Here is a 14,904-nt window from a genome sequence, read left to right as displayed (position 1 = left end):
AGAAAATAAATGTAGTAACAAATAAGTCGGCTACATGGCTGTCTTAGCTAGCAGATAAAAGCTACATCGCCTAAGCTAATTTTGCTAGTTCGGCTGTAAGTACTATAGTAAACACCACAGATATTTATCTTAGTATTACATAGAGGTGGGTGGAGCACTAGAAAATTGTAACCAAGTAATACATTGTTTACAAGTTAAATGGGAACAAGGTGAGAGCTAGTTCTAAGCTTGTAACTTGTTTATTGTTAACATAGCAACTCCATGGCAACTGCCATGACAGTCAGTTACAATACCTACCAAAATGGCTGTGAGCTATAAACCTCCCGGAAGTGTGACGTCACATGAGAGCTATATATTCACATGGAATTAGTTTTACCTGGGAATCACATGCTGCACTGCGTTTGCCTACCAAGATGGCGGCTCAGTGGTGCAAATCACTTCCTGTTCAGACTTGTGGGAGCTCTATATTTGTAATTATCGCGGAGAATATTTGCGTTGGTAATTCCATCCGAATTGGAAATGTCAGTAAATGACCCACCTACTAGATTTAATTAAAAACTTACTAAGTAAACTTACTTAATAAAAAAATGATGGGATTCAATTTTTTGCAGCTTTGAAACACACTGATCTGGTTTCTCTTTGCCTGTCCTGTGGTCATGTTTGGTCTCACTGGAGTGGATTTTTAACTCCACCTCTCTTAGCTGCTTTCCGTCTTCTGAATCAACATCTGCTCTTCAGCATCTTCATCAGATTAATATTTAACAAACCGCCATCTGATTTTTCTCCCGTCACCTTCTGCACGCCTCTCCACTCGGCCTCCTGGGGTTTTCCTGAGCAGAGCCGCGAGCGAGGAGATGACGGAGTAAGGAGGACGAGTTGATGGCAGCAGAGAGGAAGAGGAGGGTGATGAAGAGGGGAAAAAAGGGCTTAATGAGTGTGTCGCCCCTCATTCAGTGATCCAGGCACGAGGCAGGAGATGACAGGGCTGCGTGTTGCCACGGGGGATGCCTCGCCGGTTTGCATGAAGCAGAAGCAGCCCCTCTTCCTCCTCCTCTTCCTCCCCTCTGCTGCTCATCTGAAGGAGAACAGCCCAAACCATTAAAACATGACACTGGGAACACTGGAATCTAATCCAGAAACAATTATGTAATTATGCGTTAACGATTAATGCAGCAGGAGAATAAGAAGTCAGAAAGCAACATGAAGGCTTGTCACCATAACAAAGCTTAACAAACACTAAACTGTCCCTGAAGTTATTGTGATGAACAATAATATGGTTAATTTGAGACCATTTTTAAGTAACATAATGCTAATAGCATAACAATACAAAATCAATAAACTGTAAATTCTAAAAAACATTTAACACTGGAACTGGAAGACATTTTAAATACCCAAAATAAATAAACAAAACAACAAAAATAAATAAAATAAATTATAAAGGCTCTGTAAACAAGATAGTCCTTCAAAGTAAAGATCTAGTAGAGTAAATTGACCAGACTTTAGACTTTTATCCTCTGGTTTTAGGTAGAAAGAGAGAAGCTATAAATCATGCAAATGGAAATTATTGAGCTCCTTGTAATTTATCATTCAATTAATTGATTTATTGCGACACATAAATAAGCAGTACAAACTAAAATAAATAATAAATTGTTGCTGTACTTAATGACAAGTGATCATTTTTTATCCTGAAATGTTAACTGTGCTTAATAAACTTGTTCAGTCGAGTTATTACCCTACTAAATTTTCTTGATGTAGTTAAGTTTTCTGCAGTGTAATTACATGTTATTATGTAGTAATTACATGGTGACTCCTGATACAGACGGGTGTCCAAAGATGGCAGAATAAATATATTTCTTAAATATTAAATAATATATATTATCTGATATGTAATTATTGATATCAATGATATGTTTTTCAGCCATATTGTCCAAGCCTAGTTTTTCTTGTGTCCTAGTCAAATTTAAATAGTGTGGCCTGACCTTAAGCAGGTTGTGGTTACTCAATAATGTTACCCTCTAATAGAGCTGAATTAAAACAGTTCTGCTTAATAGAGCGGGTTGAAAATCCTCCACAAGGATATAAACTGTTAATTTTCTCCCATTTTTACCAATGAGTGCCTCTCAGGTGAAGAATCTGCAGCATGGAGGAGATATTAGCTGAGTTATGTCAATCAATCAATAAAGTTGATTTGTATAGAATATTTCAGCAGCAAGGCGGTTCAAGGTGGTTTACATAATAAAAACAGAAAATTACAACATTATGAAGAAAACACCACACAGTCAACAATTGAACAAACTTTACATTTTGATGAGTCCCATCACCAAAATCATTTGAATATTTTGGTCAATGTTTCATTTTTATGGTTCAAAAGCAATTCTAATTTAAAGGAAATCATTGTTTCGGCTGTTTTTCAGTTTTCTGGAAGAACTTTGTGGTGCACAGCAGCTGAATGCTGCTTCTCCATGTCATTTCCTTCAGTGGTTCTTGCTGCAGCGCCACCAAAGGCGAGCAGGGGAACAGGTTTTAAAAATGGTTTGGTTTGTTAGACTCAATCCACTATGGAAACAAACCACAGCAGCTGAAAATGGAACAAATGTTTAAATTTTGGTTCTGGTTCTGGGGATGCAGAACCAGAATAACTGAGTGGTCTGGAAGGTTGATACAACAACAGCCAATCTTTAATGTATTTTGGTGCTAAGCCGTTCTTTTAAAGTCTATTCTCTGACATCAGGGATATTTTAGAACTGCTCTATCTTCCAGGTTTTATGTGACGATGCTTTACAACCTTAGAGTTTCCATTTGTTTTCAGGGATTTCAGGCATCCATCTTTAGTTTCAGCAGCTGTAACCCGACACTCGGCCGGTTAAAGCAGAGTAAACCTCTCTTTTGTAGAGCAGCGAACCGACCGGATCATATGACTGGAGATGAAGTCATGGTGTGTGTCTGTGCGACGCGTGAATATGTGTGTTCAGCACATTGTCGGGTTGCGGCGCTCAGATGTTCCCTTCCACCACCTTGTCAAGTTTTCACATGTCGTCATGCTTCCCTTCACAGCTGAGTGTGAGCAGGTGCTGTCCAGCTGCTCTGATCCCCGGTGTTTAGAAACTACCGCCATCAGCTGTGACTCCCCTCCAACCGAAAGCTTCAGAACCAGGAGAGCTCAGCAAAAACACTAATTATGATAAATACAGACGCTGGGAGCAAGACAAAAAATGCAAAATAGCAAAAAAATAATGAAGCAAAGACCAACTAAACATGTGCCTCAATTATAGTAGGCAGGGCAGGATTTAGACGGATGTGGGTCCCCAGGCTGGAGCCAGTTTTGGTCCCATATCCACCATAAATATATTTCACAGATGCAAATTACAATACATGAATAAGTGCACCAACACGTAATAAACGAATTAATGAAATGTTGGTTTCAAATGTCTGGCAGATGGCTTCATGCTAAAGAATGTATTATGACTTCATAATCTTGGGTCTATGACTTTCCTATGAGTTTGCTTGCAAAATATGCATTGGTAAAAAAATAAAAAATCTTAGGCTCCCTTAGGGCCACTTGGGGCCCTGTAGCCCCTTTTGAAAGTCTGGCCCAGATGTTGGACCCCAGTAGAGTCAATTTGATTGGGGACACAAATAGAAACATTTGTTTCATTTCGGTTCGGTTTCACACTCCACTGAGTCAAATGAACCAAACTATTTGAGAAATCTATTCCCCTCCTTGCCTGTGAGGGTGCTGCACCAAGAATAACTCAAGGAAACGACACAAAAACTTCTGAAAACACTAAGAGCAACTTCCTTCTTTACAAAATGTAAACAAGAATGGAGTGTAGCCGTTGTAGGATTTCTCTTTTGTCTTTGATAAAAGATCACGGGTCATTTCTCATGTGCTAGCACAAGGCTAGCACATTTGTTTTGGTTGTATTTACCCAGAATACCCTGCGGTGCAGTCCGTTTCCTGCTGTTGGAGCAGTCTCCAGTTCGCTTGGTGTTCACATATGCATTCAAATCGCAAGAGTTATTTTTAACTGAACTGACACTGAGGTATGTAGGTGGACCAGAGTTCATTTTTTTGTTTGATTAGCATTCAGATTTTCTCAAACGAATGGAACTTTCTAGACAAAAAACTGGAGTTCTATTAAAGCGAACTAAATAGTTCTGGTGTGAACTAGGGGTTGAACGACTACATATTTTTTAAGGTCGACTACATCATGATAATAGTCGAGTCGATGTCGACTAGTCGCGGTGACGTCATAGTGACGTAAGCGCAAAAACCCTTCACAACTACTTGGAGGTTTTATTAGCTATTTTCACGGCACACACACACACACACACACACACACTCTCCCCTTCTCCTGCTGTTACTAAGTCTATTATGGAGATTCTTCGTGAGCAGCGGGGAAAAGTTTGTTGCACAAAGTCGGGTCTGACTTTTTTTTTCTAAACACCGGCTGATGCTGATGATCTCTGGATAGTTACTATAGGAGTCAAACTATCACACTGACTACATGGTGCTTTTGGAACATCACAAGCCAAACTTGTTATGAACGGATCCCGTTTGGTTACAGCTGAATTCAACAAAACCACCTGCTTCTCCTCCGCCCGATGCGTGGCAGGAAGCTCTGCTGACTCAGCAGATTGAACGATTTAAGATATTTTCTAGTCAACGTCAACATGATAAAAGTCGAGTCGATGTCGAGTTGACTAGTCGTTGTGACGTCATAGCAACGCAAGACGCAAAGCTTTGGAGTAACGTACAGGCTTTATTGCCCGTTTTCACGGAAAAATACGGCATTTACACAGAACAGCAACAAGTGAAACAACAAAACATCGGGATAGTTTATGATAAATAATAAGTTGCTGGGAAACCAACATTCAAAAGGAAACGCACATCTTTTAGATGGCATGTAAAAACAATAAAAAGAGGTGGCACGGGGGCGGTAAATAAAGTTCACTCGCTGTCAATATTCTCTTCGCTAAGAGTTGTTGGGGTTTTTTCTTGGTTGACATGTAGGAAAACAAGGGCATCAACATGAGCTGGATGAAGGCTTGCCCACTTTCTCGTAATGGTATTCCCAGTGAGAGAGAAAATCCTCTCGCTGGGAGTGCTGGTTGCCGGAACAGCTAAATATTTTCTGCTGAGGTTTGCCAGACGGGGAAATCTGCCCTGGTTGCTGGCCCACCACTGCAGCGGGTTCGTCATGGTGGGGATCTGCGGTAGCGAAAAAAAATCAAGGATTTCTTCGGCAGCAGTGGTGCTGTGTGTGTAATGTATTAGTTAGATCGTCGTGACAAAGACACTCGCGATCCAGCTAAGTGACATCCTTAGCGGGAAGGGGGCGAGTTTTAGACGGCTCGTGTTTTGTAGTGGACTGCAGCTGCAACTCCATCTCCTTTTAAAAACACTGTAAAACCACAAATATGCATCCATCTACATATCATTTAAACTAATGTATTAACTTATTTTTCTTGTGTCTTGTGACGTATACTGTGCTGTCAGATCAGCACAGGCTGTCACCACCGGCAATCACATGACTGCGACTAGTCGACATGAAATGTAAAAACTCGCGAGACGTCCTAGAGTCGACTAGTCGACTAATTGGTTCAACCCCTAGTGTGAACGCACCTTGTTACATGTTTGTCCTGTTACACCTGGCTTAAAACCAACACTGCATGTCAGAATTACAATATACTGACAGTCAAATACAGCAGTGGTAGCATGATGGTGTTGGGTTGCTTGCTTTAATTGACGGATCCATGAATTCTCCATCCAGCTGACATTAACCTTAACATTAATGTCACACCTCAATGTTATGACATTAAGGTCACAACTTACGTTTGTGACATTAAGATCAAGCTCACTGAGGTAGTCCATAAGGAAATGATTCCAAATAATAAACAAAATGGAGGCAGCCTAGTCAAAGTCCGGACATAATTCTGATTTAAATTTTTAAATAGATCATTTGACACTGAAAACCCTCCAAGGTGGTTGAATTCAACAATTCTGCAAATGAATAGTGGACAAAAGATTTATTTCTCCAAACTATAAATTTGAAAATTAGTCGTAGATACTTCTACTTTTGTCCCACCGGAACGCTGTGAATTCAGTTTTGAGGAATGTTGTGGGTGCAGCCGCATGGCAGAAGCTCAGCCAGCTGTCGGACACTCGGAGTGACGAACGCTGGAAGACCAAATATAGAGCGGTCACCTTTCATCCCCGGACAAGGACGTGCTGAACATTCCCCTCGATCAGTCAGGCAGTTGATTCGACAGATATTTTGTTACACTCAGTGTAAACGCTTTTTAATTTTCACTTCCACAGAAATCTGACAAACATTTTATTCAAGGAAACATCCGCGCTTTGCTCAAATAACACAAAAAATCGTGTGGGTGTTCGTAACCAAAATCTTTACACTATCAGCAAAGGAACAGTAAAAGACGGTGGTGGCAGCATTATACTGGATAATGTGGATGGAAGAAGGGTTTTATTTTTTTTTAGCACCACAGTGACTCTGAGCATCACATCAATAAAAAATATGCATAAAGTCTCAGCTTTCTGTGCCACTGCATCTTTTCTCATGTTAATTTTAAACTGTTAAATGCAAGAGGTTTAATTTATTGAGACTGGGCTGAATTATTAATCCATGTTAAAGCTCCAACATGCAGAGAAGTTCATCTCTTGGTTTGCAAAAACGAGATAAGGCTGCAGCTTCCCAGAATAAGCCTCAACTTCAGCTCAGAGTATTTCCAAACTGCAGGTTTGTCATCCAAAGCTTATATCAGAATATACAAAGCAGTTTCTGGATATCTGAAAGTGTACCAAGGCAGAAACTTCATTTAAAAATTATTTCCACATGTTTACAAAATTATATGTCCTTAAAAGATGTTTTAAAATCTTATCGTTTTACAAAAAAGTCACCTTTCTAAAATTAAATTACTCTATATTAATATTTTTCAAATTTACATAAATATTTATATAAAATATTACCTATATTTTGGGCGTTTTCACTCTTTAAAAGTGTAAAAAAAACTAAAAAAAATTATTTCAGTTATTATTAAGCCCAGAAATGGGCCAATGAAGGATCAAAAATAGCCGCGATGCATTATCCGGCATCCTCATATAAAGTATTTGTCATTTTTGATTATTTATTTAATTTACAGTTTAAATGAACATGCAACATGTTGATATTAACAAAAGTTTTGAATTAAAAAAAGTAGTTGGAAGAAAAAAAATCTCAAAAATCAACTTGCTATAGCATAAGCTATTAATCATCAACTGACTGTTCATATAGATACAGTACATATGCAATGTATTTAAAAAATACACAAGACAATGTATATAAAAAATTTTGTCATGTATAAAATCTCAAAATCACTGCATATATTTGAATTATCTTTTTAGTTTTCACGCAGTTTTTCTAAATTTTTGAAGTTTTTTCTAATTCTATATATTTTAATATATAAAGGACTGAGAAATGGGCTGGACCTCCTGCATTACGGCTTCCTATCAGCGCCTCTGTTTGGAACCACAACAGCAGATTTTATACCTGACTCCATTATTTGATTGTTAAAACACAGAACCTGGGTTTCATTAATATTTTTCTATATAAATGTTGTTTTTGTGCTGGTTCTGACAGACTCGTGGGTCAGTTCTGATTGGGCTGATTTTCCATGTCAGATCTGGACTGTTTGACACCTGCAGGAGAATTACGTTGAGCACAAAGCGTCCCTCAGTGTTTTCCTCACCGGGAAGTCTATCCCTTCGGCTCCTGGCAGGAAAACTTTCCCCGGCGGGAGTCGTGCGGCTGTTTCTGCTGACACGCAGCCGCTACTGTAGCTCTCTCTCTGTGCTGTACAGTGTGTCTGCATTGCGTCGAATCCTCCCCCCACTCCCCTCCCTGTTTTCTCTCGCTCCCTCCTTTCCTGCTTCATTCACTCCTCTTTCCTCTCCTCATGAAATCCTGCAATATGCTTCCAAATTAAAGGACACATATCGGGTCTCCGCAGCAGGATCCTCTGCTTCATTTTCCCTCCTCTTCCTCACCAGGTTTTTTTTTAAGTGGTTTTCTCTTGATGCAGCAAAGTCCGGTCCTTCCCGTCAGAATGTGAGCTTCGTCCAGCTCATTATTCCTCCTCTCCCTCCTCCTCCTCCTTGTTTTCCAGTATGATTTTAAGAAATAGTCAGTCGGGATTTTTGCTGCTGCATTCAGAGCCATCAAAAACCTCCTCCTCTTCCTTCTCCTCCTCCTCCTGCGGGCTGCACCGACTGGCGCTGAAAATCAACACCAAGAGGATACGGATGTTGACCAAGACAACATAGTCTATTAATATTTCAGAGACACTGTAAAGAGATATTTGCTGGTATTAAAGCCAGAGTTGAGGTGGGTGGCTGGAGAGAACGACCAGTTCCATCTGCTGCGCTCCAAACTCAGGTACGTCTCATCTCTGATGTCCATCACTCAGAGGAGATTTTATTGTTCTGTTTGTTGTGTGGATGTGTAAACGCTTGTTTGAGTGGGAAGCTGTTGGATGAGTGAGAACTGTGGGTGCAGAGAGAGGCAGTGCAGCAGGGCTGCAAACTTGAATACTGATGTATGCGGTAAAATCCAGCAGATGCAGCACATGCTTTTGGAGGTGCTGCGTCCTTTCTGGACAGACGTTCGCGTTGAGAAATGTCTCCAGGCGAGTTTTAATGTCTCTTCTGAGGACATTGGGTGTTATTTACCACTCTGTTCCAGGTGTGAGACGAGGGACTGCTGAGGGAACGTTCAGTTCAGAGACGATGGCGATGATGAGGATGATGATGGTGATAGGGAGGGAGGCTCTGCGCATCTCCTGGCATCTGTAGGAGCCTCTCCACTTCAACCTGCCCCCACCACCTACGCGCCGCTTCCCCTTCCTGCCCATCATCCCCCAGGAAGGATGACTGTGGTGTCCACGGAAAACATGGACGACACCTCCACCCTGCCGGGCCACCCGCAGGACCCCTACCCGCTTGACGACGACCACAATGATCACGACTGCTGTGAGCGGGTGGTCATTAACATCTCTGGGCTGCGGTTTGAGACCCAACTTAAGACTCTCGCCCAGTTTCCTGACACGCTGCTCGGGAACCCCAAGAAGAGGATGCGCTACTTCGACCCCTTAAGAAACGAGTATTTCTTCGATCGGAATCGTCCGAGCTTCGACGCGATCTTGTATTATTACCAGTCTGGAGGTAGGTTGAGGAGGCCGGTCAATGTCCCACTGGACATGTTCTCAGAGGAGATAAAGTTTTATGAACTTGGCGCAGAAGCTATGGAGAAATTTAGGGAGGACGAAGGATTTATCCGGGAGGAGGAGCGGCCTTTGCCAGAGAAGGAGTTCCAGCGGCAGATTTGGCTCCTCTTTGAGCATCCGGAGAGTTCGGGGCCTGCCCGGGGGATCGCCATAGTCTCAGTGATGGTAATTCTTATTTCAATCGTCATATTTTGTTTGGAGACTTTACCGGAGCTAAAGGAGGATCCCAATGACCGCATTCACCAAGTGGGCAACACCACCATGTATTACAAGGCAAGCGTCCTGACAGATCCTTTCTTTGTGGTGGAGACACTCTGCATCATCTGGTTTTCATTTGAACTGATCGTTCGCTTCTTTGCTTGCCCCAGCAAAGCAGCATTCTTCAAAAACATGATGAACACTATTGATATTGTGGCTATAATCCCATACTTCATCACTCTTGGCACAGAGCTAGCTGACGACCAAGGCAGCAGGGAGGGGAGAGGAGGAGGGGAACAGGCCACATCTTTAGCCATTCTCAGGGTGATCCGTCTGGTGAGGGTATTCCGGATCTTTAAACTGTCCCGACACTCTAAAGGGCTCCAGATTCTGGGGCAAACTCTCAAGGCAAGCATGAGGGAGCTGGGGTTGCTCATTTTCTTCCTCTTCATTGGTGTGATTTTATTTTCCAGTGCCGTTTACTTTGCTGAAGCTGAGGAAAAGGAGTCATTTTTCACCAGCATCCCGGATGCCTTCTGGTGGGCTGTGGTGTCCATGACAACAGTGGGCTATGGGGACATGTACCCCGTGACCATCGGAGGTAAAATTGTTGGATCTCTTTGTGCCATCGCCGGTGTGTTGACCATCGCACTACCAGTACCGGTCATCGTGTCCAATTTCAACTACTTCTACCACCGGGAGACGGAGGGTGAGGAGCAAGCACAGCTGCTCAACATCAGCAACCAGAACTTGGCATCAGAAACCAACTCAAGCCGCCGCACTTCTTCTGTGGTCAGCAAGTCAGAGTACATGGAGATAGATGAGGACTTGAACAACAGCATTGATAACTTTAGGGAAGCAAACCTTAGGACTGCCAACTGCACCGCCCCCAGCCAGAACTGTGTGAACAGGGGGAAGCTGCTCACCGATGTGTAAGGCAGCGCCTGCACACTGCTGTAAATATTGTAGAAATATCTGGATGCTTTAAACTCAATAGGTGCATTTTATTCTCTTTTTTAAACATTATTCTTTCAAACATATAAACAAACAAACACAGTGAGGCAATCTTGAGCAGATCTTGGCAAAAAGTTATGTTAAATATTCGTATCCATTCCAAAATATTTAACGTGTTTCACTGCCAGTTTTACATATCAAATTCAATTCTTTTGGACCAGAGACAGGATGCAGGTGTGTCTTTTATCCTGGACAAACCCCCAATAATCTGGTTCCTAGAGTAAAAAAATAAACTAAAAAAGACCCTGAATTTTCTACATTGTACAATCTATAGGGGTTGCTCCATCAATTTAAGATGCTTAATCTGTTAGATTCAAGAGCAAACTTTAGATACAAGAGATTTTTGTTAGGTATACCAGACAATATTCAATTAATTATGTTGCTTGAGATAAAAAAACAATATAATGTTTTCTAGTTGAACTTTAAAGTGTGTGGTGTAACATAAAATAAAATAGGTTACCCTGCTCATGTTAGTTCAATTATGAGATATGTTTCAGGTCAATTTTTGTCCCCTACAAACAAACATGAACGATGTCATGACCTGATTCCTGCACTACAGTTTATTAGACCTCTAGCTTCAGGATATCTTTACAGGTACTCAAAGTCTTATTTTGAATTCCACTCAAACCCATGATCATTTTTAAAACCTGGCCTCCAAGTTTAGTATTGAATTGTCAGGTATTTCTTTTTTTGTTATGGGGTTATTCCACTACTTTTATATATACTGAACCCATATAAGTGAGAGTAAAAAATTGTCCCCAGATAAGTACTCTGAACATTGTACTATTATTAATTTAAGGATATTTCATTGCCAACTTCAAACATTAAATGTTTTTCTTTTTGCCTCAGGACATAACAGGTGAGCTAGAGGTTCTAAATTTGTATCCCGGACAAGCCCCCAATTATTTTAAAACTAGGCCATGCAAGACAACAGTAAATTTATCATAATTCATAGATTTTTTTCATAAAATGAAAGGTGTTAGTCCAACATCTTAACAACCTCAGTTAATTTTGTCCAGAGACAAGAACTAGGTTTAAATGGGTTAAATTTGAATCCTGGATGAAACGTCAAATAATACTAATCTTAAATTCTTGGATTTAAACCACCAAATGTACTTTATACAACTAAGGAGGTTACACTGCCAATTATTGACAGCTAGCTTTAATTATTTTTGTCTGCAGGAATGTTTGGGGTGCTAGAAATCCTACTTTTGTATCCCTCACAAGCTGCCAAAGATTTTACAACCCAGCTCCAGGAGTTTGACATTTGGTGAATTTCCTAAATGTATCCCATTCATGGTCAGAGACCTACAGAAATAAATTATAGGGGTTATAGTTGTGGATGGAATGGGTCTTGGTTTTATTAATTAAAAAACATGTCACCTATTACTTAATATTTGATCTTTAATATGTCAAATGTCACACTGCCAATCTCAGACATCCAGCTACTAAGTTTTGGCGCAGAAGCATGTCTAAGGTACAAAAAGTCCTGGTTTTGTATTGTGGAAACGACCCCAATAATATTAAAATCCCATCCGAAAAGCTTAGAAACTGTTTTAGAAAAATATAAAAATATATCTCAAGTTTAAGAAATGCAGAATAAAAAAAATTATGAACAAAAACTAATGATCCTGCCACCACTTTACATGCATTACTTATAATCCACACCCTGACAGCCTTTCTGCCATGGTTTAAAACATGTATCTTATGGTAAAAATATAATATTACAAATAGATGCATGTTTTTAAAGACCAAGTTGATCTCTGGGAAATGTAGTATTCTTATTACATGCCCATTAACTAGAAAAGGGGTTTTTCAGTCTGTGTCGACTTAGTGTTCACTAATCAATTGCTTTTTATTCCTAAATGTGCAATACTAAATCGATGGAGTGCCTCATTAATAACATGCAAAGATCTGCTATAATTGGAGTATAACTTTAAACCTATGTACTACAACATTTCACTGCCATCTCCTTTTGTCTTAGTATGTATTAATTTAGAGCATTTTAAATGTTCCAGCTCTTAACAGCTGAGTAACACAAATCCAACATTTGTGAAAAGAATTCTGGTTTATTCAGATTATTAAAGCACTTTATACTGACTTAAAACACATTAAAACATTTAGGAAATTTATATTAAATATTAATAATAAGTGTTTTAAACTGAATACATAAAACAAGAAAGATGAGGACTTAATTGGAGGACAAACAACAAAACTGGACAAAACATTTTTGGTGAAAAGGGACAGCTGCCTGGTTTGGTGCAACAGACTCAACTTTGTGGATGACAGCCCATCTGAGATTCACAAGAACAACTTTCTCCACGACGGTTGGATTACAGTTACAAACGTTTGTGCTTTCTGCAGCACATCCAGGAAAAATTGAGAAAAACATTACATGGCGAATTTTTCAGGCACTTTAAGAGAAGCAAACAGGAAGTTTGTGGAGCCTTTGTGGAGGGACGATCTGCACCGATGCTGCTGCAGGTCAGCTGAAGGTTCCCTGTTTGATGCCATGCAACGCTCCTTTATATAAATGCATGTGGAGACTCTTCTCTTTTATATCAGCATGCACACAACGTTACCTCATTTTCTTTTTGTTGTTGTCTTCTTCAGCCCTCATCCTCTCCTCCTGGATTATGTTTTGTTTTCACCAGAAGTGCTCTGGCTGTTTACCGTCAAAGTTGTTTCAGAGCATTTCCGTCTTGAATGTTTAAGGAGAACAGCAACATTTCTTTCTTCGGAGATCACGGCATGTCAAAATACTTCAGCATTATGGCCTAAACAGCTATGATATAGCTACGTATACTCAATGCATGACGTCAGTATTAAATTGCTTGCAGTTTTCGGATGGAGCGCGGGAAAACGGAGGGGAGACGACGATTCCCGTTAAGTTATTCCGTGGAAAAATGCATGACGGAGGAAACTGTTAGAAGGAACTAATGTGCTTAAAACAGAAGAAATCTTAAAAAATAATTACTTTGAAGTTTTTTCCTCCTTTTTGTATTTCCTTAAAGCTTTGACAATTGAGTGCATGGGAACGTTTAATTTAATTTGTGAGCCCATTTTTCTGTTATTTTGAAGAAGAAAAAGTATAATATTGAACAAAGCTCGTAGAGTATATATCTAAAAATCAGTTTCCAGTGCCTTGAAGCCCGTCTCGTTATAGAATTGACTAAAGTGCCTCCTGTTATAAGAGCTTACGACGTGCAGCTTAACCTCTCCTGCTATAAAGATGCACTGATCCCACATATCTGCCACTGAAGGGACAGTTTACTCACTCCATATTATCGGGCCAAATAAAACCACTTTCCTATCCTGCTCGATGACACAAAGCTGCAGCAGTTAGCTGGTAATGTTAGCAACAAAAAGACAACCTCATTTGGTCAAATCCCGGTCAAACACATTTATGTGAACTGTATAAACAGAAACATTTAGACTAAACTACTTGTTTCAGATCAAGGATTATCAACATTAAAGCATTAGAGTTTTTCTTAGGTTTATTTAAACTCAGGTGTTTACATACACTAAGATGTCTTTAAAGTATTTGGAAAAGCCCAGATGATGATGTCAGAACTTTGTAAGCTTTTGAAAGGTTTAAATTAATAATGTGGATATATTTTAAAGTCACTCCTCAAACATGTTGGTTCCTTGCATGTCATCAGAGACAGAAGACCACCAACCAGCCAAAAAGTCAACAAGTAAATAGTGAATTTGAAAGTTCTTCATTGGTCTGTTCAAACAATTGCCAGTATAAACACCATGAGAACGTTCAGGTGTCTTGTTGTTCTGGAAGGAGACGGGTTCTGCGTCATTATCCACAGTGATGCAAGTTCTTTACTAGTATTGGCTGATAAGTCACTTAGTAAGGAAGAAGCCACTGCAGTTTGCAAATGCACTTTTTTAGAGACGTCCCTGGACTTGATGGAACTAAAATTACAGTCCATTGTCCAAAGTGGAGGAAGAAGGAAGAAGGAAAAAGCCTACAAGCTCAAAAACACAACCCAACTACTAACTATGGTAGTGGATCCATTGTGTTATGCAGGTATTTTGCTTCAAGAAGGACTGGTGCACTTTGCAAGATAGATGGCATTACTTTATCTGGTCTTCCAAAATGGACAATGACACACCAACCCTGTTTAGTTGGCTTTAATCAAACTCTAGTTTGTTTGTCTAGAAAGTCCAGTTTGTTGAACTCTGATGCAGACCAAAACAGCGACCTCTGGAGTGTTGTGAATGCTACAAGAGATTCACAAGAGATAGTGCAAGACTTTCTGGGTAAATACAACCAAAACTATTGCGTGTGTCTAGTGCTAGTGGGAGAAATGACTTGCGGTCTTTTACCAAAGACAAAACAGAAATCTTACAATCACTAAAATCTGATGCCACTCAATTTTTGTTTACATTTCATGAAGA

General features: G+C 40.1%; 1 protein-coding gene and 1 long non-coding RNA gene across 3 annotated transcripts in view; one reads left to right on the top strand and one right to left on the bottom strand.

Moving 5' to 3' along the window:
• The window catches only part of LOC114161168 (uncharacterized), a 36,145-nt gene that overhangs the window by 566 nt on the left and 20,675 nt on the right, over positions 1 to 14,904 (bottom strand). Inside the window, exon 3 of one of the 2 annotated variants that reach the window (XR_003598951.1) lies at positions 577 to 1,075. This is a non-coding gene — a long non-coding RNA (uncharacterized LOC114161168). The remainder of the gene's footprint in view (positions 1 to 576; positions 1,076 to 14,904) is intronic. The other variant, XR_003598952.1, reaches the window with a different exon arrangement.
• Positions 6,998 to 14,838, top strand: LOC114161158 (potassium voltage-gated channel subfamily A member 1-like). Its single transcript, XM_028044297.1, has 2 exons — positions 6,998 to 8,432; positions 8,739 to 14,838. The coding sequence occupies exon 2, from the start codon at positions 8,923 to 8,925 to the stop codon at positions 10,411 to 10,413; it is 1,491 nt and encodes a 496-aa protein (XP_027900098.1). The 5' UTR covers positions 6,998 to 8,432; positions 8,739 to 8,922; the 3' UTR covers positions 10,414 to 14,838.

Source organism: Xiphophorus couchianus, chromosome 17 (assembly GCF_001444195.1).
Source record: "Xiphophorus couchianus chromosome 17, X_couchianus-1.0, whole genome shotgun sequence".
Taxonomy (NCBI): Eukaryota; Metazoa; Chordata; class Actinopteri; order Cyprinodontiformes; family Poeciliidae; genus Xiphophorus; species Xiphophorus couchianus.
This window is presented reverse-complemented; position numbering and strand designations above follow the sequence as displayed.